General features: G+C 31.7%; 1 protein-coding gene across 1 annotated transcript in view; it reads left to right on the forward strand.

Annotated features, from left to right (window-relative positions):
* LOC139491125 (receptor-type tyrosine-protein phosphatase H-like) overlaps positions 1 to 26,110 on the forward strand; it is a 63,226-nt gene extending 37,116 nt beyond the window's left edge. The window contains exons 8-26 of the mRNA XM_071278533.1: positions 340 to 523; positions 810 to 971; positions 1,257 to 1,388; positions 2,431 to 2,570; positions 4,157 to 4,252; positions 5,062 to 5,137; positions 6,332 to 6,434; positions 7,798 to 7,884; positions 9,355 to 9,393; positions 13,260 to 13,341; positions 13,703 to 13,793; positions 14,214 to 14,293; positions 18,460 to 18,594; positions 19,161 to 19,286; positions 19,879 to 20,030; positions 20,853 to 20,997; positions 22,081 to 22,189; positions 24,889 to 25,152; positions 25,207 to 26,110. Of these exons, the coding sequence (XP_071134634.1) occupies positions 340 to 523; positions 810 to 971; positions 1,257 to 1,388; positions 2,431 to 2,570; positions 4,157 to 4,252; positions 5,062 to 5,137; positions 6,332 to 6,434; positions 7,798 to 7,884; positions 9,355 to 9,393; positions 13,260 to 13,341; positions 13,703 to 13,793; positions 14,214 to 14,293; positions 18,460 to 18,594; positions 19,161 to 19,286; positions 19,879 to 20,030; positions 20,853 to 20,997; positions 22,081 to 22,189; positions 24,889 to 24,944 (1,995 nt within the window). The 3' untranslated portion in view covers positions 24,945 to 25,152; positions 25,207 to 26,110. The remainder of the gene's footprint in view (positions 1 to 339; positions 524 to 809; positions 972 to 1,256; positions 1,389 to 2,430; positions 2,571 to 4,156; positions 4,253 to 5,061; positions 5,138 to 6,331; positions 6,435 to 7,797; positions 7,885 to 9,354; positions 9,394 to 13,259; positions 13,342 to 13,702; positions 13,794 to 14,213; positions 14,294 to 18,459; positions 18,595 to 19,160; positions 19,287 to 19,878; positions 20,031 to 20,852; positions 20,998 to 22,080; positions 22,190 to 24,888; positions 25,153 to 25,206) is intronic.
* The last annotated feature ends 510 nt before the right edge of the window (positions 26,111 to 26,620 follow it).

Consider the following 26,620-nt stretch of genomic DNA (forward strand, 5'->3'; position numbering starts at 1 on the left):
CAAAAAAAGTGCATTGGTCATAACATTCTTAATATTCTATATTTTTTAGAAATTTATTAATGAAAACATAAGCTCAGATTTACAAGTCACTACCTAATATATTATACTTGTCAAGGAAATTGCATAACTTTTGAAAGGTGCAGGAATTTAGTATCAATGATGTTTGACATGGTTAAAGTCATCTCTAGAGTTAACTTTCTTTTTGCAGAATTGTAGTGAAATTCATTCTGCTTCCCATCAGTTCTTTTCAACTTACTGCATTTCAATAATGCTTCAGTCAGCAGTCATTGTTTGTTACAAATTAATAAATCTATAAAAAGATGTTTTTTTTTTCCCCAGTTTTCTCCATCAGACACATGTTCTTCTCCTGCAACAAACAGTTCAATCACATTAAATCAAGAAGAGATGGTATTGGAAGTCACAGCTTTGGAACCCTCAATTGACTACATAGTAAAGATTTGGGCCTACACTTCAGTGGGTGAAGGGAGCCCCTTCACTGTAACTGTAATGACTGGTATTTCAGGTTTGTATCATATACTATATTTTTTAAATACCTTAGTGCTTTACATTATCTCATCATGTGTTCAGGGTATGATATAGTTATATAGTATATATATATAGTGTTACATCAGTTTTGATTCAATGATGTTTGCTATCAATTTAAAGATTGACAGTTAGATTCATTGGCAACAATCATACTATAAACAATATGGGAATTTCAATTTTAGAAGTGGTGAGAATAGTTTGAAACATTTGCTGATTCTGTTTTTATCTCAAGTTCTTACAGATTTTATTCTTTTATAATTTAGCACCATACAAGCCAGGAAATGTTAAAGCAGTAGGTAAAACACAGTCTGTCTTGGTGACATGGACCAAGCCAGACAAGAGAACTGGAAAGACCTCCTACATTGTAGAAGCTTTTGATTTTCTTGATAGCAGTTATGTTGCTGGAAGAAATTGTAGTACACCAAGTAAGACATATTTACTTTAATAATCAGATAAAAACATTGTTGAATCTGCTGAAATTGTACATACTGTAAATTATTGCAACTTTTTTTATTATTAGGAATAATGCCACTTGTTCGAAGTATCATAATAATAAAAACTTATACATTTTGATTATGTATGCAATTTTACACAAAATCACAATACAATACGAATTAGCTAACTTTTATATGAATGGTCATTTAGCAGATTTCATTACATTATTTGAGTTCATAGAACCAAGAATTAAATCATTTTCTCCTAACTTATAGCATTTACAGCAACTTCATGTATAGTGCCAAATTTAGAAGACTTTTGGAGATACAGATTTCAAGTTACAGCAAAAGTTGGGAACTGGACAAACACATCTGATAAAACCGCTGTGATAACAACTTTGGCAGGCAGTAAGTTTGTATTTGTTGCAGAAGACATAGCCTTAATTAGCATGATGCAAATTTATCAAGTATCATTAATTCAAAACTTTATACACATGTTTTAAAAAATATTTGTAATTGATAATTAGTGATGACTGAAAAGGATGTATTTTAAAAAATAGATTGCAAACAAATTAATAAGAAATAATTGAAGACCTAAAAAAGGGTAATTATTTGCTTACATGATTTAGTTATAATAAAAGCTCTTAAAGATTGAAAAACTAGAAATCTTTTAAAAATTTATCAAATCAATTGAAATAGACACTTAAAAAGTTTTAAAAAGTGTCAAAAATTTTTCGTCAGATGAACTTAAAAATTTGAGGCCATAATCAGCCCTTAATTCCTTCATTTTACTCCTTTAGGACCAGGAAACATAGATCACAGGTGTCGAGACACAAAATATTAGAGATAAAATATATTTACAAACATTACTTTAAAAGATCTTTTTTGTCGACATTTGCGCTATGTTTTCTGCCAAATAATCAATGGGAATTCACCCATTTTCATTGAATTTTTTGCGGAAAATAAAAATGAGTACTTATTGTAAGGTCATGAATAAAAAGCAGGAATGTTGATTTTCAACAAAAAGGTTTACTGTAGTTTCATTTATTTTCATGGGTACCAATTTTCGTGGATAGAGGAAAACTTAGACATATATTCCTGGCTACATAGTTTCCTGGTTTTGGCAATGTCTGAACATATTCATTTAGAAAATTTGTATTTCGTTGAATATTTAAATTTGTGGTTTCCCATGTAATCAAGGAAAAAGGGTATCCAAGGAACATTAATGAATCCACAGTTATACCTTTCTAGTCACTGTATGGGCTTTAATTCATTTTGATATTGGTCAATCTAGCCTTATTTGAAATAAAAGCTAAGAAAGGGGGCCGTTTTTGGGCCTTATTGAGCCTACTCCTGTACCATTTCAGTCAGATCTTTTAGAGTTCATTAATGATGTTATATTCTTATTGATTAATACTGAATAACATTTTTTATGAATGGTATATTTCAGCACCAGGCAAGCCAGCAAGATTTGTTGCATCACTTGAAAAAAAAGGATGCAAGGCCACTCTTTCTTGGTGGACTCCTGATCTCAAAGACAGAAATGCAAACATAGATATATATACAATATTTATTGATTCAGATAGAGAGGTATGGAAGTTTATATTTTAATTGTAACATCTAGAGTCTATGCAGTGTTGTCCATCTCTGGTTATCCCTGATTAAGATGAAATATACTATAGCTAGTTTTACAACTGTAAATATACATGTGTTTACCAAAGGAGTAGGTCCAGTAAGACCCCTTTTTGGCCCCAAAATATAGCAGTTTTACAAAATTGTTAAAATGTAAACTTTTAGTTATTCATTGGACAGTAGAATGCTTCTGCTACACAAATTTTGGCTGATTTTGACAAAACAATGCACATATATCGGGTACTAGCATCATTAAGTCATGCTAAATTACTGAAATCTTCACCATTCTAGCATTTTAGTTAAATTTTAGACGGTTTTCGTGTAAAACGAAAGTGGCCGCATTCGTGTTCATCCTTAATATTGAAATGTAAGTTGTATTTTTTGATAACATATAACATATATAAAGTTTGAGGATGAACACGGATGCGGCCACTTTCATTTTTGACAAAAACCATCTGCAAAATTACATTTTTCGGCATATTTGGTAGATTTTTCATTTTTCAGCTTGAATCGGTGCGTTTTTTATGACTAAATCAGTTAAAATCTTTCACATAAACTAATCGATTCAAATTAAATAGACACTAAAGTGTTTAAAAAGTGGTCAAAATCTTTTGTCAGATGAACACGAAATTTGAGGCCAAAATCAGTCCTTACCGGACCTACTCCTTTCTTGTAATTGCATGAACAGAAACTCAATTTGATCCATTTTAGCTATTTTATTTCAATCTATAGGATTTCAAGAAACCTTATTCTGGGGTTATGTATTATACAAGACAGACTCCTTAAAAGTTTAATATCATAATGTGCAAGGTGAAAATCAAGGAAACTTGAAAAAAAAGTCCCAAAGTAGGAAAGAAAAAAATTCTACATGATAACACATTAGCAGATTTTCCTTTACATTCTTGTCAAAATCATTGAATTTCAAATGTTTCTAAAAAAAAAGATTTAAAAAAAATTGGACAGTTGCATCAATGGAAATACCAAAACAGTTTGCATCAATATTGCAGAATTCTTCATGTTTTTGCAATAGAATAAAAACTTTATAGTGAGATTATGGAAATGAAGAAAACAAAATCATTTTTGAAAGTGAGGTCAGAAAAAATGTCTGACGAGCTAAAAAATTGGCTGAATCGCAACAATCATGATGCTTTCATTATAGTTTGTTCTTAGTTTGTACGATTACACCACTGTGCCAGGTAAGGAAGATGTTTAAGGTGCCATCGAACATGTTTAACCCACCACATTCTGTATATTCCTCCCAAATCAGGATTCTGTAGTTCATTCATGTATCGTTGGATCATGTATGTCATTTTTTTTTTCATAAATTGAATTGTAATAAATTAGGCCATTAGATTTCTCAATTGAAATGTTTCATATTTTTCATGTCAGAGCCTTTTATAGCTGACTTTACAATATGTCTTTTTCTTATTGTTGTAAGCATTAAGGGTTTTTATAATTGCTTACATCCACTTTAATTGGAAAGTTGTCTTATTGGCAACCATTTCACATCACCTTATTTTTATATAAACTCATTTATATTTCAGACTTACACTGTCAATGATCATGATCCTTACAATAAGATGAACACACAGTTTTTCAAAACTTTTACATTTAGAAAGGAGACAACCATTACAATATTGGTAAGAAAACTTTACCAAATTCAAACAGAAAGGTGAAAGTATACAATATTTAGGAAAGTCGTTGTTTGATTTGAAAGTGGAAATAACTTTTTCATAGATAAAGACTCTCTGTGTCAATAAAGGATGTCAGACATTGAATAACAGTTTTTTTGAAAACAACTATTTTACAGGATTATAGTAAACTAGAAAGGTTTTAAAAAAGCTAATCGCAGTTGGATCTTAATTTGTCGGAATTATTCATACTAGACATCAACAAGCACTTGTATAAAAAAAAATCACATTTTTATTATCCTGAAAGTTAGGTTAAGGTTCATAGATATTTTTTTTCTGAGACAAGTTCCCATAAGTTCCATTTCTAAAAGATTGGATTTTATTACTAGATAAGCATTACATTACTAAAGGTGTTTTTTCTGTAAATAGATAAAATTTGACCTAAATGCAAATCTGCCTTAATGACAAAAAGCTTTCAGTTTCAGTCATGACTGGCAAATATGAAATTCCCAGACTGTATTACATGTACATACTTAACTCTGAGATCCACTGGACATTGGCCACTTTATTTTCAGCCTAGAAAAAATATAAGAATATAGTTTCCAAAAAAGGATTAACTTTCTTAGCTTAATTAAGCTATCTATTTTGACGACTTATAAAGGTTTTTAATAAAAGATTTAAGTTATTGGTGGGTAATTTAAAATTCAAATCCTCAAGACAATATTAATACATGACTTAAGATACTGAAATGGTAAACAAAGCTAAACAGTCAAATTGAACTTATTTTGAGTTGATTTTAGTCACATTATTTTCTGCAGATATTTTCTGGTTTTAAGAAATCTTCCAGTGATGAAAAGGATGCTGAATTACGATATGTGGATACTCATGATTGTTGTAAGTAGAATGGAATAGTTTGATTTCAGGTGGTACCTGACACTACAGGGAGATAACTCTGTAAAATCAGCTAAACGTTATAATTACATTGTGTTGTTAAGGGAATATTAAGCTTCTCAATGATCAAAATTAGTGTTTGTCAAACTGCTATATAACCAGTGTAATTTTTCTGATAAATTAGTTGGTTCAAATGTTTTGAAATTTTTGTAATTTTGTCAAAGGGTCAAAATTTTATGAAAATTAAACGAGCCAAATTAATTTTAGTGAAGGTGTTGGGTACCACCTTAAATGTAATTTAATATTTTAATAAATTATGCCATGTGAACCATCATATAACTATTATATAAAAAAATTATTTTTTATTTTTTAGCAGAATGATTTCATAATCTGTCAGCAGCTTGACAGTGATGATTGTACATATCTGCATTTATAAGGTTTATCAAGTACCTATTTTTCCTGTTTTTTAGGTAAAGATTTCATGAAATGCGATCAAAACCTTATGGGACTGACTTGATATCTTAATCTTCCAAGCCTAATCACTATCTTTTTTGAATCACATAATATATTGCATTGATCAAAACATTCTATACATGCTATCCATGAACATTTCACAAAATTTATGGATGTGATATATGCTCAGATACTCAGCACTTTTGTGGGAAAAATATTGTTTATTTAGGGAATCACTGAAGCATGACTGGATCTGGCCCTCCTTAAGTCGGTCAGTGGGGCCCCTCTTATGAAAAGTTCTGGATCCATCACTGTAGAATGAACAAGTTGGTCTTCATCCACTTTATTTGAACTTTGGTGGATAATTGTCTCATTGGCATTGGTATCATATCTCCTTATTTTAATATTCAAAATTTTCATCACACATTTCTTCAAGACAACTGAAAAGAATAACTTTTTTTTTGGTCAGCAGCTTTATAATGATTTGTTGTAATGTTTGAGCAGATTAATGATCTATCAGACATAACTATCAAATTAAGGCTTGTATTATTGCCCTCTTAATTCTACCCTCCAAAATGAGTATTGCCAAACATGGTTGTGGATTATAGAGTAGGATAAGCAAGAAAAAAGTGAAAAACTCTATCATGTTCCTCTGCAGACTTTACACGCCTGATTATCGTACTTCCAGTTTTCAATTTTTGATGGGGTGTAATTAACCGAAAAGTTCTCCTTTTTCCTTTACAGATGATCCTCTGACAGGTGGAGAAATAGCAGGTATAATTATATGTGTGCTACTGTTATTAGCTGTTTTTGGAATGGTTGGCTTCATGGTTCATAGGAGATGGGAGTAAGTATTTAAATAGAAGTTATAGCGTGCAAACATATGGTAAGTCATAGAGATCTAAAAACTATATCAGAGTCTAAGCCTCTATGATTACATTTTATATTTCAATAAAATTGAGAATTGATATGTGTAATATGTCAAAGAGATAACAACCCTACAAAAAAAAAAGACAACAGCAGAAGTCCACCAAAAAGCTATCAGAAAGTTTTTTTGAGAATGTGTTAAATTGGAATGTAACAGTTAAAGGGACTTTAGCTGTCAAATTCATGTTCACTAATTTGACTTAAATTCTTATATTTGATTTATAACATCTTAAAATGTACATCCAAATTACAATCAGTCTGACATAAACAGTTAACAATGCAGATATTCTATAAAATATATCAGAATTGTGTATAATTTTGTCTAGATGCCATCTAATTAACTATAGAAATGACCTCTGAAGACTGCTTACTTTCACATAATCCAATATAAACAAAAACATAAATATAAATAGATAGCCACCTGATGCAATTTGATTTTTCTAGGTCTCTTTGATTTCATGATTTAGGTTAAACACAAAAGTTAGTTATTTACCTGTATGAGAATGATTTTTTATGGATTGAGTCAGTCAATGAAATGGTTCACCTTTGTCTCACTTTAAACTGAACACGACTTTTTATGCATAACCAATCTCTAGCTAAAGGTTTAAATTGAAGGTGATATGAATCTGGATTTAATGAGGTTGAATTATTCACTTGCAAGCGAATAATTCAACAGTGATGTTTAATTGCTTTTCTGAAAGTGCTTAACAAAATGAACCCAGTTGGCTGCAAAATGCGAATTATTATTCAAATGTTTCACTTTTATCAATGATTGAACTAACAAAATCATTTATAAATTATTTTTTGCATATCTTGTAGCCAGTGCCCCTTTTAGAATTATGCATTGTAAATGTGAATTGTCAGGACACTTTCAAATTTATCCAATTTCGATAGTTTTTTTTCCTATGGATTTCATATTATGGAAATTCTTATACCTCGCCTTGATTTTAACCTTAAAATTAACTTGAAAACTGTAAATTCAGAAATTATTGTGTGCATATTTAAAAATTGAACAAACAATTGAGATTAATAAAGGAAATTTCAGGAATATCTGCAATATTGAACAAACATGTGAGATTAATAAAGGCAATTTCAGGAAGATCTGCATACAGATATATGGCATTATTCACATTAATAAGAAAACTGTAGATAATTTCTTTATAAACAGTATTTATTTGTTGATGCCACTTATTGTGTTTACATTGGTTAAATATGGAATATATGACAAGTCTGTACTCTGTGACATTGAAAATTATTTACTTATACCAATAAATATGTTTTAGATGTGTAAAAGAGTATCTGCCTGAATTTGGAAGACGACAATCATCAGGAGAATTTGAACCTTTGCAACCACCGCCAGAAAGGTACAGGTAACTACTTTACTCCAATATTTATTCAAGATAAATTTTATACAAGCAAATGCAGCAATTTTCCTATAGACAACAATATAATTTAATTAGGGGTGAACAAAATTTATCCTTAAGATTGACTGGCTGTATTAGCCAGAGTTAATTGTAATTAATTTAATTCAAGCCCTTCAAATGGCAAGTCGCCCTATAGTGAGCAGTCTGTCCGTCTATAACAAATTGTGTCTGCTCTATATCTAGAGCTACGTTATAATTTCATACTCGATACTTGACATGTATATCAACTAACACCTGTGGGGGTGTCATAATGTATTTATAACTTCAAAGGTCAAGGTCAAAAACTTTTTTTTTTTGGTTTCAGTTGACAACCCCATGTCCTATGGTTATGATCTTGTTTACTCTACATCCTAACTTCATACTTTATACTTGACATGTATATCAACCAACACCAAAGTGTGTGTCATAATGTATGTACAACTTCAAAGGTCACGGGTAAAACCTTTGGTTTGAATTGACAACCACATGTCCTATGGCCCATAGGCTATGGGTAAGATACAATTTGTAATTCACAGTGAAGCCCACAGAGATGGCTCCCATCTCAATGATGTGTAGTTGGTATCTGTTATCTGTTTGTTGCATATATTTACATTATGTATAGGGTGGAGGTATGGTGGTATCTTGCATTCTTGTGAAAATGTTTATTTTGTTTTAAATGTAATTTTGAGATCTTCTTTTTTTAAATGATTGCAATAGCATCAGTTATATCCCTATACATGTGCAACCCTCAAGTCTATAAAGTTAAACAAAACAAATATCCTTTTGTCTAGCCTGTGACATTTAGTTTGTGAAAGCGACACATTGCAGTCCTTGATTCTGTTGTTGGAGGTGTCATTATCATTTAGGTTCAGTCTGTGGTTAAAGTTTGTTTTTTAGACATCAAGTACTTTGGTTAAAACTTTATGGAATTATATGAAATTTATTACCAAAGACCTGAGAAAATCCTGAGCCAAATTCAAAAATGTGTATTTCTGTTTGTTGGTATTTTAATGATAAATTGACTTCAGGTCAAGTTGCTTTGTCACAGTTTTGGAAAAAAAATGCACACAACTTTGGATCAGTTGAACTGAAAATATGACTAAATTAATTTATCTCTTTTAGTGCTGATTAAATTCTTTCAAAATTAGTGAACAATTGCATAGAAAGCACACAAAATGAGTGAAATTTATGACTGAGAGAGTTATGTGTTATCAATGCCTCCTAGTTCTCAATCTTCATGGATTGTTATGAAATTTGTACAGAAGCTATTCTGTCACCATTACACTTTTACACTGCCTGTAGAAATTGTAGGAGAGATGCAGTATTTGGTGGAACCCTTCATTTGTTTTTAAACATTTGAATAGGTTTTAGAAGAGAAAGACGGAAATATTTTTTGTCACAGTGTTTTCACACAATAATTTTAGATTCATGTTTTAGTCATGCCCCATTAAAAGTAAGGTCAAGAGTACGAAAAAGGTGAGAACATTTAAAATTGATTCAAAATTTCTACTTTAATTTTAACATTATTCACTGTTAACAAACACTGTTTAACAAATCTGAAAATCTGAAAATTTAGTTACAGATGATAACTTTTGAACCCTTTTTATAGGTTGAATAACGAGAGTATGAAAAGGCATGTATCAATCTATTCTCTTTTGTGCTACATAAGCTTTATTTATACACCAGAATTTGTTGATATCATACTTGTTTTTCTGAAATTATATTGCTTGTTGGATTATTTTCTTTTTTTTAAACCTTTTCTATTCTAATGAGTGACAATTTTCAAAAATCCTGACAGGATATCTTTCTATTAATGTGACTTCAAATGTACTTAATTTTTCTGGCACCCCACATCTGACATAGGAATAATTGCATGATTCTTTAGTCCAGATATGCTAACTGGAGGTTCAAATTTGAGGGGTTTAATCAGTTTTACTACGCACAAAATTTCCCCATAATATGAGTTAGTGTTTAATTGGACAATACCCACGAATAGTATATTTAGCTTTCAAAGACATCCAGAAATTTCTTGATCATACATGTATTTTTAATCTATTATGTCCCTTATTTTGGGATTTTGATTATTAGAAGTGACTTTAAAAGATAGGAACTCCTTTTCTTAGGGTGGGTTGGCATGGGGTCGGGTAGGGGGCTGAAATGGTTCCAAAGGTAATTTATTGTGTTGGTTTTGGTTCTTGAAGCACTGTTTTCTAATCAGGAAGCCAAGACTAATTTATTTCATCTTCTATTTGCCCTCTGATCTCTATGTAATTGTATACATGCTACGTTTCTGTCTTAATTACTTATCACATTTAACCCAAATAATTCAGTCCCTCCCTGTGATCAACTCTCCCACTTGGGAGGGTTCTGAACTCTTTATACAATAAAAACCTGTCACAAATCTAAGATTTTGATAGGTGCTCTCAATATGAAAGAGCTGATAGCTCAATGTTACCAAGATTTTGAGCTTATTTAAGTATTGATGCAGCAATTGTAGAGCAGAGGAATATAAACTACTGAATTATTTGGGTTATACAGCAGTTGATATCTTCTGGGTGCAAATTTTAGTAAGATAAATTTAGCAGTAAAAGGAATACAAAATTGAGACAAAAATTGCAAAAGGATATGAGTACATGTACAAGCAAACTTACATTTATTGTTAAAGTTTATATTTTTGTACATATTTGTTGGCAGATTTAGTTGATTATTCTTACCCCTGCATGCATACACCAGGAACTTTACTGCTATGCAGCCTTTATTAACTGTTATAATTTTGCAGTGCAATTTAAACAAAAACAAAAACACTAAATGGGTGCATTTTTTGGGGTAAAATTGTAATATTGTGCAATTATCCAGTTGTTATAGTCAATATATATTCTCTGACTATATTCAATGGCTTGCAGGGTGCAATCTATTCTAAATCTCTAAATCCTTTTGTGGACTTTGGTATCTATGTCTGTGTTATTTGAAATTGCATGTTGTTTATGTTTGACTCAAAGTTATAGTCATACAGAAATATAATTTGGTATGTGCTTTGTGCAGGTGGTTCTTCTAAAGATTTACCATCTTCCAGAATACAAAGTTCTTGTACATTGACAAATATTCATGGTTGTCGTTGAAATAGTGTATTATGTTCTTTAGATTTTTCATTTGTGTTCACATTGCAGATTCTACAATAATATAACTTGTGGTCAATTTGCATTTATGGAGCAAAGCAGCTTCTTCATTTAAGAATCCTAATCTAACCTTATTTATGTAACACTTCATTGACATGGACACAGTTTACATTTGAGTTTTTGAAATAACCTACATTTAAGCAGGCTTATCAAGCAGTATCTGTGTATACATCTTTAACAATTTGATAAAGCACTGTGTTTTAGAAGGCCCTAGAAAAGCTGGTGATTCTTATCTTGCATGTGTACACATGGCATTATTGTCAGAAATTTATCTCTGGCATATGTCAGGTATCCTTGATCTCATTTTCAGATTCAAATTCTGTTTTCAGGAGGAACAAAAATTGGCTTATGCAAATTTACAGATCTAATAATATTTTTAGCCTAAATTTGAGACCTTTAAGTAAATACTGATCAACCCCTGTCCTAAATTCAACCCAATTCTTTATCCACCAGTACTCATCCTTAATTCTACCCAATTCTTGATCCATACACGGTCCTTCAATGATCCATAATTCACTGACACTGTTGTTTAAATGGAAACACATGTTGATAAAGATTTTTTGTTTATTTCGGTGGTGATTTAATATATCATAGGAAAAATATAATTAAAAAGATGAATTTTAATTAAAAAACTAACAAAATATTAAGTTTCAATTTTAGTATATAATGTTCTTGACTGAAGTGCATTATCTTGTGAAATTTAAAGTCTCGCTTCCTCTTTAGTACATGTATAACACACATGTACTTCACTTTCAGTGATGAGTCATATACTAGTATTTCCTCAATTTAGAATATTTTTGAATTAATAACTCTGAAATTGATAAAACAAGGAAAGTTTTATAATCAGAATTTGGTAGATAAATAATGTTAGGGATGGTGTGGAAAAACTTGATTATTTTTTCACCATTTTGTAATGCAAAAGGGAGATTTAATTGATTTATACAGCTATAGTTATTATGAAAAAAACAGGTAATATTTAAATATTTTTATTCAAAGACAAAAAACTTTGATTTTGGAATATGAATATGACTTATTAGGTAATCTATGGCATGTCACCTTGCTTTTTGTGAAAATTTGACTTCTACTGTATTTTGGTGTTCTTGTGGTAGGAATGTTGAGGTCATTGGTTTTATTACCCCTGTGCAAAACCAAGACTTAAAGATTGGTATGCACTGCTTCCTCTTTATTGAAGTACACCCAATTTAGGAGTGACAGTCAAAACTGGTTGGCCCAGTGTCAGAATAAAGTGTCTTGGTAAGGTTACATGTCTTCCTGCACGCTGTTACTTGGTGAGCTAGTGTGTAGGAAATTTAGCTCAGATAGTCAGTCTAAGAAGATTAAACCGGACTTGGTTAAGGTTTAATCATTAAGGAATGAACCATTTAAGCTTCTTATATTTTGGGTAACGATTGCGTTGTGGGGGGGACCAACTGCGATAAGAGGGGGCCCATTACAGTTATGTCTTTATATCCTATCATTTCCAGAAGTTTATCAATGAAATTATATAATCAGATATATTCATGTTACAGAGTTACTGGTATACTTGACACTAATACTACATAATTTGTGCATTAGGTGCAAGCACCTTGATTCTTTTCACATCATGAGTGCATTTGGGCACTTGATGTTCTAGATTTTAACAGGTATTTTTAGATTTAAAATTTGTCTTTTGGCAGATAGAAAAGTTTGCTTCAGAAACGCATGCATCTGCTGCCTTTGTTTCTTTTGTTTAATGCATGGTTTATGATAAATTTTCCTTAACCATTATCCATTGTTTTGTATGAGAAATAATTATGATGAAATATTGCTTAAACATAACTTTCACTACAATGACTACCTGAGTTGTGGCCCTTGAAAATGATAAGAAAAAATAAATGCTGAACTTTATTTAATAAAAAGGACTTAATTTTCAGGTTTAAGATTTAGTCCTGCAGGTTGAATGGTTATGTGATATACAGTTAACATGTGACTTAAATGAAAACCCTAGATATTTTAAGACATTACTTAGGCCAAATAGAATAATAAGTTAGGTTCTTGTTACATTGTTGGAAACATTGGATAGGTTAGTAATGGTTTTTTATGATTTTTTTATATGGATTTAATTCACTGATTAGGTCATCAATATTTGCTTTATAATTTTTTAATTGTTTTTAATTTTTTTTTCAGACCTATTGTATTGAGTGCCATCGGTGACTTCTTGAGAAAGTACCATGCAGATGACAATAGACTCTTCATTGGAGAGTATGAGGTAAGTCAAATTATTTTTATATATTTTTTTTTAAAGTACTGTAATTTATTGTGATATTTTTATTAATGTGAAAAATGCAACAATACTGAGTTCTCAATTATAAAACCTCACACTTATAATTTCAGTACTTATTTTCCTTTCAAGTTGTATTACAAGTGAATAAGGAATGAACAAAAGTTACACGGTATCAGTTAAGCGCTGAAACAGGTATATACGCTCTAGAAAGGTTATTTCCCATCTACAAACATAAGAAGGTACAAGACTTAAGACTGTAAATTTTCTTAAGTTTGTTGAATGTATTCTATTATAATTGAAAGTAAGATATCATTGCATAAATTGAACTGAGGTCTTTATCTTACAGGATTTGAAGCAGTTGAGTCCAAGACACACAACAAATTCTGCTAACCTTGACGAAAACAAGCCAAAGAATAGATACACCAATATATTACCTTGTAAGTATTTCTCAAGGACTATAAATATAATGGCCTCTGCATGATAGGATTCCTTCTTGAAAATTAGGTATGCAGTTTTCTGGAATGAAAAAAAACACCAAAATTTGAAATTATAGTTCCAGGAAACCTTGTTTTAAAATAATTAACTCTTTTCACATACTGTGGATTAATTTATTTTGTGGGTACCAATTTTCGTGGTTTGAGGAAAACTTGATTTTGTTGTTTTGACAAAGTCTGCATATATTCCTTTTGAAAATTTGTAATTCCCTTGTACCCATAAAATAATACATGAAAATTGGTATTCAACAAATATTGATGAATCCACAATAGATATGACAATGGTGAAAAAGAGTAAATGATGATTATTATGAATACAATTTTTGTATTAGTCAAGCAGTTTATGTATACTTATATTTTCAGATGACCACAGCAGGGTAATCTTAGCTCCAATGGTAGACGAGGAAGATTCGTCAGATTATATTAATGCTAATTATATACCTGTAAGTTAAGTACATATTTAAATTTATAAAGTTTTTTGGTCTGTGCATCCATTCTTTCTTCCGTCCGTCCCACTTCATGTAAATGTTTCCAGTCAAGGTAGTTTTTGATGAAGTTGAAGTTCAATCAACTTGAAACTTAGTACACATGTTTGTTCCCTATGATATAATCATTATAATTTTAATGCCAAATTAGAGTTTTTACCCCAGTTTCGCAGTCCACTGAACATAGAAAATGATAGTGCTAGTGGGGCATCCATGTACAAGGGACATATTCTTGTTATACGACCGCAAAAATTTTTAATTTTTGGTCGTATATTGCTATCACGTTGGCGTCGTCGTCCTGCGTCGTCGGCGTCGTCGTCCTGCGTCGTCGTCGGCGTCGTCCGAATACTTTTAGTTTTTGCACTCTAACTTTAGTAAAAGTGAATAGAAATCTATGAAATTTTAACACAAGGTTTATAACCACAAAAGGAAGGTTGGGATTGATTTTGGGAGTTTTGGTCCCAAAATTTTCGGAATTAGGGGCCAAAAAGGGCCCAAATAAGCATTTTCTTGGTTTTCGCACTATAACTTTAGTTTAAGTAAATAGAAATCTATGAAATTTTGACACAAGGTTTATGACCACAAAAGGAAGGTTGGGATTGATTTTGGGAGTTTTAGTTCAAACAGTTTAGGAATTAGGGGCCAAAAAAGGGCCCAAATATGCATTATTCTTGGTTTTCGCACAATAACTTTAGTATAAGTGAATAGAAATCAATGAAATTTAAACACAAGGTTTATGAACACAAAAGGAAGGTTGGGATTGGTTTTGGGAGTTAAGGTCTGAACAGTTTAGGAATTAGGGGCCAAAAAGGGGCCCAAGTAAGCATTATTCTTGGTTTTCGTACCATAACTTTAGTATTAGTAAATAGAAATCTTTGAAATTTAAACACAAGGTTTATGACCATAAAAGGAAGGTTGGGTTTGATTTTGGGAGTTTTGGTCCCAACAGGTTTTTAGGAATAAAGGGCCCAAAGGGTCCAAAATTGAACTTTGTTTGATTTCATCAAAAATTGAGTAATTGAGTTTCTTCGATATGCCGGATCTAACTGTGTATGTAGATTCTTAATTTTTGGTCCCGTTTTCAAATTGGTCTACATTAAGGTCCAAAGGGTCCAAAATTAAACTTAGTTTGATTTTAACAAAAATTGAATCCTTGGGGTTCTTTGATATGCTGAATTTAAAAATGTACTTAGATTTTTAACCGGATTTTTGTGACAAAAATGTCGGTTATTGATTTGGGGATGTACGGCGGGCGGGCGGTCGGTCGGGCGGTCGGTCGGGCGGGCGGGCGGGAATCAAATGTTGTCCGTGCATTAACTCATGAACCGTTCAACCAAAGCTTTTAAAATTTTAATATGTTGTTACTGACAACTAAATGAAGGTCAAGTTCAATAATGGCGATTTTGACTTTTACCGTTCAGGAGTTATGGTTCTTGAAAGATTGAAAAATGGAGTTTACAGTATTGTCCATGCATTTACGCATGAACTGTTCTACCTAAGCTTCCCAAATTTTAATATGTTGTTACTGATGACAAAATGGAGGTTAAATTCAATAATGGCGATTTTGACTTTTACCGTTCAGGAGTTATGGTTCTTGATAGATTGAAAAATGGAGTTTCTAGTCGTGTCCGTGCATTTACGCATGAACTGTTCTACCTAAGCTTCCCAAATTTTAATATGTTGTTACTGATGACAAAATGGAGGTCAAGTTCAATAATGACGATTTTGACTTTTACCGTTCAGGAGTTATGGTTCTTGAAAGATTGAAAAATGGTGTTTCCAGTCGTGTCCGTGCATTTTCTCATGAACCATTCAACCAAAGCTTTTGAAATTTTTATATGTTGTTACTGATGGCAAATTAAAAGTCAAGTTCAATTATGACGATTTTGACTTTTACTGTTCAGGAGTTATGGTTCTTGAAAGATTGTGAAATGGCGTTTCCATTCACGTTGTTGCATTTACTCATGAACCATTCAATCTAAGCTTTTCAAATTTTAAGATGTTGATACTGATGACAAAATGGAGGTCAAATTTGATATTGACGATTTTCACTTTCACCATTCATCAGTAATGGTTCTTGTGATATTGCCAGGACACAAATAAATATTAATAAATCCGGTTTGCTGTCATTGTGACAGCCTCTTGTTGATTATTGGCCCAGTTTTCAAGTTGGTCCAAATCGGGGTTCAAAATTAAACTTTGTTTGATTTCATAAAAAATTGAATAATTGGGGTTCTTTGATATGCCAAATCTAACTGTGTATGTAGATTCTTAATTTTTAGTCCCGTTTTCAAATTGGTCTACATTAAATACCAAAGGGTCCAAAATTAAACTAAGTTTGATTTTAATAAAAATTGAATTCTTTGGCTTTTTTGATATGCTGAATTTAATCATGTACTTAGATTTTTGATTATGGGCCCAGTTTTCAAGTTGGTTCACATCAGGATCCGAAATTATTATATTAAGTATTGTGCAATAGCAAGAAATCTTCAATTGCACAGTATTCAGCAATAGCAAGAAATCTTCAATTGCACAGTATTGTGCAATAGCAAGAAATTTTCAATTGCACAGTATTACGCAATAGCAAGAAATCTTCAATTGCACAGTATTGTGCAATAGCAAATATTTTCAATTGCACAGTATTGCGCAATAGCAAGAAATATCTAATTGCACAATATTGTGCAATAGCAAGAAATTTTCAATTGATTGGAGTTATCTTCCTTTGTCCAGAATAGTAGTTGAATCAACTTAAATCATTGTTTTATACAATACACAATGTATATTCACTTTTACTACCAACTGATAAATTAAAACAATCTTTACTATTCAATGATAACAAAGGGAAAGGGGGATGTGAGAAAAAAAAGGGGGGGGGGGTTAAACTTTTCTCATTTCAGATTTCATAAATAAAAAGAAAATTTCTTCAAACATTTTTTTGAGAGGATTGATATTCAACAGCATAGTGAATTGCTCAAAGGAAAAAAAAGTATTTTAAGTTCATTAGACCACATTCATTCTGTGTCAGAAACCTATGCTGTGTCAACTATTTAATCACAATCCAAATTTAGAGCTGAATCAAGCTTGAATGTTGTGTCCATACTTGCCCCAACCGTTCAGGGTTCAACCTCTGCGGTCGTATAAAGCTGCGCCCTGTGAAGCATCTGGTTTTATATTTATACCCCCGCTTTAAAAAAGGGGGGGGGGTATACTGTTTTACCTCTGTCACTCCGTCAGTCCGTCAGTCAGGCCGTCTGTCCCATGAATATATTTTGTCGCATTTTTCTCCGGACCTACAATACAAGGATTTCTGAAATTTGGTTTCAGGGTTTATCTAAGTCAGCTATACCGTGTGATGCGTTTTCAGATTGATCACTTGACAACTTCCTGCTTACCGAACACTTGTAGGATTTTACACATGATAGCCAAGTTGAAAATTTTCGTCACATTTTTCTCAGGAACTACAATACAAGGATTTCTGAAATTTGGTTTCAGGATTTATATAAGTCAGCTATACCGTGTGATGCATTTTCAGATTCATCACTGGACAACTTCCTGTTAACCGAACACTTGCATATTTTTACACTATTAATATTATCCACTTGCGGCTTGGATATCATCAGTGAGCAATAGCTCGCAGTTTCATGTTTTGTTTTTTCGAAGTGTTATTGATGTGCTTTTTTTTAAATATACTTTCCTTTAGTTGTCTTGTCTGTTTAGAAAGCTACAGAATAAATGAAATGTTTGGAGCTTATAGTTTAACAGCATAAACTGTTTGTATAAAGCCTTATAAAAACAACTAGGACAACTATATGTAATACGGCCTTTAACAATGAGCAAAATCCATAATGTGTAATATAAGCTATAAAAAGTAACAAAATGTAAAACTATTGAAAGGAAAACAAAATGTGAAATTTTCAAAAGAAACAAAATGGGAAATTATTTAAAAGGCTTCAGCTGGCCCCTGAACAAAAATGTGTTCTAGTTCAGTGAAAAGGGACATCACACTAAACTCTGAAACATATAAATAAAAAAAACAACATACAAGAGTTGTAGTAAATTCTGAAACTATCTTTTGAAATTTCATACCTAAATTGTTACTTAACATAAGAATATTTTTTTTGTAGGGCTATACCTATGGTAAGGAGTTTATAGCTAGCCAGGGACCATTACCAGGTACAGCTAATGATTTTTGGAGGATGATCTGGGAACAAAGTGTGTCCATCATAGTCATGTTAACAAAGTGTAGTGAAAATAACATGGTAGGTATCATAATAGTAGTTCTAAGAGGAAGAAATATTCTCTAATATGTTACCACTGGGACGAATATTACAATATTTGTTCTTAACAAAATAAAGGGTATAGATTATCATTGTTCCAGCAGGAACTGATATTAGGACATTATTTATAATTGTGTTTCCTGGATTGTTGTTAGACGGAACACATATACATTGTAATAATTTTTAGTATCCAGTTGTATAAGTGATGTTGAACAGATGTAGTTTCCATCTTATTCTGGTTAGATTACAATTGGCAAAATTTTTGAATTGATAAAGTAGGAGGTAAAAAAAAGGAAATCTCTTCTCTAGGCATATAACCTTTGAGCAAGGTCAAAATTTCTCTCTTTGACAACAAAATCATGCTTTAGGACAATTTTATTAGTCTAGCAGTTTCAAATTTGAACGTTTTACAAAATAAAAATATGTCACATAAAGCATGGTATTAATGTCTGAATGTGGAGGAGTTTTATCACCAATGACATTTTCTTATTTTTTGACGCGTGTTACAGGTAAATTCTAATAATAAAAATGTATAATTTATTTTTCAGGATAAATGTGAACATTACTGGCCACATGCAGCCAATGAACCAAAGTGTTACAACGATCTTATGGTCAATGTTACCTCTGTATCAAACATGGGAAAATATGATATTCATATCATGGATGTTTGTCTGGTAAGTGGAATTAGTTTTTTTTTTTTTTTTAAATATGGTACTAGAATCATGGCAATCATGTCTGATATGTGATATCACTGTTTAATCATTTGTAGATAAAACCTGCTGTGAACATACTTTTGTGAAAAGACACTTGTGATCTACAGTCTATATTCTCTAGGTTTTTTTTCACCTTTTATCGAATTATATAACAGACCATTCACATTCAACTATTTTTAGAGATGCAAATCACATATAATCTATTTTGTACTGTATTTATCCAATTGATTCATTGTATCAGTGATCATTTTTAATGAATATCCCTCCCCTCTTAACTTAATTTGGGAAAAATTGATTTACCTATATGGATATATGTAAAATCGATTTTGGATTAACAAAACTTGCAGCAATGTTGACCCCCCACCCCAAACTATTTGATTTCAGTTTTTTATCCTACATCGATCTTTTGATGTCGTCCCTAAGTATGTTGTTTGATCATCCATTTTTAAAGCTTTTATTTTGTTTTAAAACAAAAAGAAGTTTTGTTTAGGGTTAATTCTGTTACCAATAAATTAATTTTTTTAACTAAATTTTGTATATTTCATTTTTACAGGGAGATGAAAAGAGGGTAGTAAAGCATTTCCACTTTTTAGAGTGGCCAGATTTTTCAGCCAAAGTAGAGACTACAACATTAATTGAATTCATTACTACAGTGCGACAACATATCACACCTGATATTAAAGGTCCTACAGTCACACATTGTAGGTTAGTATGTAGGTAACACTGACCTAATTCTAAAGGTCATACAATCACACATTGCAGGTTAGTATTATCACCAAGGAAAAATTAGGTATTTTATATGTAGATCACAATGATCTAATTCTAAAGATCCTACTGTCACACATTGGAGGTAAGTATGTAGGTTACTTTTATCTAATTCTTAAGTTTCTACAGTCACATTCGAGGTAAGTGTGTAGGTCACTATAATCTAATCATACAGATACTACAGTCACTCATTGTGGGTTAGTATGTAGGTCACTTTTATCTAATTCTAAAGGTCCTACAGTCACATTGGAGGTAAGTATGTAGGTCACAATAACCTTATTATAAAGGTCCTACAGTCACACATTGTAGGGTAGTATGTAGGTTACAATGACCTAATTTTAAAGGTACTACAGTCACACATTGTAGGTTAGTATGTAGGTCACAATGACCTAATTTTAAAGGTACTACAGTCACACATTGTAGGTTAGTATGTAGGTCACAATGACCTAAATCAAAAGGTTTAACAGTCAAATATTGTAGGTAAGTAAGGAGATCTTATTATCTATTTCTAAAGGTCCTAAAGTCACATTGGAGGTTAGTATGTAGGTCACTATAATCTAGTTATATAGGTCCTACAGTCATATTGGAGGTTTGAATGTAGGTCACAATGACCTAATTCTAAAAGTACTACAGTCTTTTGTTGTAGGTTAGTATGCAGATCATAGAATTGAGTTTCTTTTGAATAATTGGATATTATTATATGAATAAGAAACATTTAGGTGTAGTTGAATGTTTATTAACTCAGAAACATTAATTTTTCAGTGCTGGTGTTGGTAGGACTGGTACATTTATTACTGTAGACTACTTGATGCAGTATGTTGAAGACCATGACTTGTCGTCACAAGTAGACATATTTGACTGGGTGATACAGATGAGAGACCATAGAACAACAATGGTGCAAACATGGGTTGGTACTATGCTTGTATTCTTTTGTGTAATATTCTGACTTACAGTGACGATGAACAATTTGGCCTTTTCAGAATGCATTCCGGGTGGAATTTTCAAAAGTGCACACCAAAAAGTTGCTATTGGATGAAATTTTAATAGATATTCTTATTTGTATTTTCAACTACAATAAACAAACTTTCCTGTAATACTTTAGATTCTGATATGGCAAATTTTTAAATTTGAGATCTCTGTTTTTTCCCTATTTTGTCTGATGAAAGTGATAGGAGAAAAATGTATGCCAAAGGAAATAAACCTTTTCTCCAGAATCTGTTGGTCTTTGCCTAGCCATTTTAATTTGGAATTTCTCTTTGAACAACCAACCATCAATTGATTAATTTGGATGAACAGAAGAATAAAGTCCTAGTTTTTTTAAGAAGAAATATTTACTTCCGATTGAATGAACTTGCTAAAGTGATAAATTAAAATCTTAATATTCTTTGGTTCTGTTAATTTTTTTCTAGTGCTTTTACTTTTGTTTATACCTATGGAAATCTGGTAATTGATTTTGAGAAGTATAAGGGCTAAGATGTGTTAAAAGGAGGGTGGTATGTTACAGTCACAGTTTAACCAAACAATTTTTTATTTTTTTTCACTTTTGTTGTCAGGAATTTTGGTCCTTGATTAATTTGGAAATGATACACAATGTAATTTCAGTGCAATAAATCCAGATACCTTGATCCAATAATTTTCAAATTTTAATATTTCGTTACTCATGACAAAATGTATTGCAGATTTATCAGTTTGAGAGTCACATCAGCTTGAAACTTAGTATTATACATGTTCATAATCTGATCTATTTAAAAGGTTTTGGTTTTGACACTGATTTATTTTTACCAGTTCACTGAACATGTAAATATGATTGCCCAAGCAGTGCATCGTGTCCCATAGACACATATTTTTGATTTTATATTTATAAATCCATAGGGTAAATGGTTTAATTAGAGCCCTTCAACCAGAAGAGGAACAGAAACACTGATAGTAAACATGTGAAGATAATATATTGAAAAGACTGTGTTCTCTTATGATAAATGTTTCATTGTAGGCACAATATGCTTTTATCCATGACTGTCTCTCAGAAATAGTAGAAAGGAAGAGAAAATTACAGAATCCTGAAGAAAATGGAGAAGTCTGTATTGATAATTTAGCTTATGGTAAGTACAATGTATTGTTTTGTAATGGGCTTCGGTGGCGATGTGGTTTATGAAGTAGAACTACTGTATCACTAGCCTGTCAACACTACAGATGAGAGTTTGTAGGTGCACTGGACTGCAATCTTAATTGATTAGGATTGTCAGTTTTCCTACTGAAGGTGATAAGTAGGTTCTCTCAGGGCACTCCAACTTCCTCCACTTATAACAATTGACCACCAAAAAGTAATACAATAGTGTTGAAAGTGGCATTAAATACCAATAAATCAATAAATCAATGTATTATTCTGTCATCCTGGTAAAGGTTCTGTCAACATGTTATATATTTGTTCCACAATATACTTGTTACCCCTGGAACAAGACTATGGATAATAGTTCTTCAGAAAAAACATTACACCTTCATAAGATATTTTCCTAGAACTAAAACATCATGTTGTTTCATAATATTTGTTTCTTCAGAGAAAGATTTCTTACACCTGATTGCATCTTTATTACTGCATGCAATTAATGAATTGTAGCTAGAAATGATTTTGGATATTGTAGTATATATTACTAGAACTTTGATCATATAATAAATATTCCTAGAACTTTAATTATCTAATAACCATGATAACTATTATCTAATAACCATGATAACTATATTCCTGGAACTTTTATAACACAGTATAATAAATATTGTTCCTTAAAAGAATGAGAGTCATGTGATTTTTTACACCTGATTGCATCTTTTACAATTACTGTTTCACTCACCTGTGTATGACAATTTACCAGTAGGCTCAGATGAAAATGCCTATACTTTACTATTGGAAATTTACTTCCCTACTGCCATTACTGGCATTGTCTTCTAAATTATATGATCCTTAGCGTACCTGATGAAGATATAATTTAGGAAAGCACTTTGTATGTTTACAATTTTTCAATGTAATGATAATGTGTAGGACACTTTCACTTAGTTTATTTTTATGCCCCACCTACGATAGTAGAGGGGCATTATGTTTTCTGGTCTGTGCGTCCGTCCGTCTGTCCGTTCGTTCGTCCGTCCCTCTGTCCCGCTTCAGGTTAAAGTTTTTGGTCAAGGTAGTTTTTGATGAAGTTTAAGTCCAATCGACTTCAAACTTAGTACACATGTCCCCTATGATATGATCTTTCTAATTTTAATGCCAAATTAGAGTTTTTACCCCAATTTCACGGTCCACTGAACATGGAAAATGATAGTGCGAGTGGGGCATTCGTGTACTGAGGACACATTCTTGTTACTCAATGATTTTGTTTGGTTAAGTTCGAATGATAGAAAGCAGAATAAGACTGAAACAGAGCCGTGGTGAAGTGGTTAGCGCATAAGACTAAAAACACAAAGGTTCCTGGTTCGATATCTGTTTTTGGGGAGAAACTTTCAGGGACTTAAAATTAGGTTCTCCTTTTACACCATTTGCGAGTATGGTCTTGAGAAACTATTATAATCTCAGAAGGGATGATAAATGGCTGACCTGTGTTAAGAGAGAGCAATATCTATTGCACGTAAAAGACACCGTTGTAGATTTAGAAAAAGACAGGCTAATGCATGCTGCTACAAGGCAGCACTTGCACTAGTAAAGTGGAAAAGGATTAATATAAGTGTAATAACTTGTTTTCCAATCCACTTTAAATAAATATGTTTAAACTAATAAGACTGAAAAAAAACCTAATTTTTTGTTAAGACGACGACGAGTGTTCACTGTAGACGTGAGTAAAATATATTTAAACCTTTTTCTTCAAAAAGATTTCTTATTCAAAGGTTGAAAGTGCATGATCAGTACAGTTTTGTTAATTTCTTCCTATATCCTCTCTTGATCTGATATGTTAGTTAAAAATATTCCAATTTTTGCTCTATGCTGAGAATTGCAGACAATTTTTGTTGAACATCCACTGTGGCATAATGGAAGTGTTCACATGTTGAGTATGGGAAGTCATAGGCTCAAACCAAAGACTTGACAACTGATATCTGCAGCTTATTTGCTTAGAACTTTGCATGTATTGAGCACTGACTAGTCAGCTCTGAGTCGAAAAATATGCCTTTATAGGGTGACATTATTCCTTGTGATTTTTTTTCTATAAAATGTTCACAATTAAATATTTTGTATTTGAATACTGGTTGGTAGGTATATACTGTCGGCTGTTGTCTTTTGTCTGTTGGCTGTTGTTTCACTGATACATCTGTTTTGAGTCAAATGAATTTGTTGATGGAACTATAGCTACTGTTGATTCATTTATTTTTGTGAGATTAAAAAAGGGGCAAAAGCTCAAGTCAATTTCTGTTTGTTAGAAACAAAGTTAACAGTGACCCTGTCGAAAATCATATCAAAACACACTATAATAATTGCAATTCTCGGAGATGCTTCATTATTTCTCAGGATGTACTGTGGATTAATTATTATTCGTGGGATACCAATTTTCATTGATTTCGTTGGCACAGATGAAACACGAAATCAAATGTATGACGAATTACAAATTTTCTATAAGCATGTATGCAGACTTCAGCAAATCCACGAATTTAAATATCCACGAACATGAAAGTTTTCCTCAATCCACGAGAATTGGTATCCATGACAATAAATGAATCCACAGTATATGACAATTGTATACTTTACGTTCTCTTTGCTACCATGCATGTAGAATTTATTTTTCATGCAATGCACTCACACTGTATCTTTTTTTCTTTTCAGAACCTGATGACCTGTATGAAAATACCAAACTTGGACCACTTCAGACAGAATTATGATGAATTCATTATTATTATTCATTCCAGTGTATATATAACATGTGCTAATCAAATATGGTGCAACAAATTAAAAAACATGCTTTTATATGCTATATAACTACACAAGATGTACTCTAGTTCAATTAGGTAGAATGAAAACTTCAGGTCAATGGTGCATCAAATGTATGTCACTGCTAACAGATGCATCTTAACATTTAGTGATTGTAAAGTCATTGGTGTATGAAATGTATGTCACTGCTGACTAATGCATTTTTACATTAAGGTCAATCATGCATGAAATATATGTCACTGCTGACAGATGCATCTTTACATGAAGGTATTGTAGATTTGTAAGTTTACACAGACAGTGATTTATTATCATCACTAAAGGTATAAGACTTTATGCCTATCAAATCTGGAGAATGATAGGAAGTTCAACTTTGTTAACATAGCTGTTTAATATAGTCCAGTCTCTTCCAGCTGCTATTTAAATCTGTAGTATGAACGAGAAGTGTAACTTTGTTAACCTAGTTGTTTAACATAATCCAGTCTCTTCCAATACAGAGGTGCTAAAAGATGCTGATTGAAACAAAGAGCTTTATAATATATGGAAAAATGTCAGATTGTTTGTATGAATGTAAACCACTTTCTACAGTTAGTTTTCATTGGACTAAACATAAACTTACATTTAATGTTTATATTTGCAGAGCTTTATATTTATTAGAGCTTCATATCTGTCCATTTAGGACTTTATGTTTGTAAGAGCTTTAAATTTGTTAGAGCTTTATATTTCTTAAATTTTTATATTTGTTAGGGCTTTTTGTTTAGAAATCTAATGGTTTGTTAAAATTTGATCTGTTTTATTTTTAAATTTTGTTTTAAATATCTGTTTTGTTTGTGATGTGCTTGATCTGTTATGAAACTTTTTAAAACATGAACTATCTCTTACCATGACATAGTCCATGTATCCATATATTCAGAGTCCTTAGAAACTTGTAGTAGGATAGTTTTATTTGTTATTACCTTTATGTATGATATTGAGGTGGAATCTTAACAATAAACAGTATCAACACTACTGTCCAAACTGTACCCCTTCAAAAGTATGAAATCAACTGAGGTTCTTTTTAATTTAATTGGCTTCCTTCATTTCTCTTATTTAAACTTTGCAACACTTAATTTCAAAATGAACATTTCAAAATTGAGTTAAATTTTAAAATACATTTTTTATGAGTAACTGCCATTGTGAATTGGTGTTGGTATGCTTGTTTGTGGTATATGTGATATTTTCTCAGAAGCTGAGCAATATGATGTGAAATTATTCTTAGGATTGATGTCTCATACAAACAAAATTGTCAACCTCAGATATTCTTTGTTATGTCAAATAAACTAGTCAGCTAAAACCTATTCTATACATGTTATTGCAAGCAAACTGATACCAAAAACTGGCAAAAGCAGTTTGTTGAGCCTAAGCTGTTTCAAAGGAAGATATTTGATAAATAATTGAATTTTGGAAAAAAGTCTTTAATAACAGTAATGTCAAAATACCATTTAAAGTTTTTACACTGTTGTAGTCGTCAGGTTGAAACAAAACAGAATGACTAGTAAATAGACTCCTTTTACAGCCAAGTTTGTTGTGACAGGATTTGTCAGAACAGCAGATATATTTTATATATCTTGTGCAGCCTTTGTTCATGACC

The sequence above is a fragment of the Mytilus edulis genome, chromosome 10 (assembly GCF_963676685.1).
Source record: "Mytilus edulis chromosome 10, xbMytEdul2.2, whole genome shotgun sequence".
NCBI classification, from domain to species: Eukaryota; Metazoa; Mollusca; class Bivalvia; order Mytilida; family Mytilidae; genus Mytilus; species Mytilus edulis.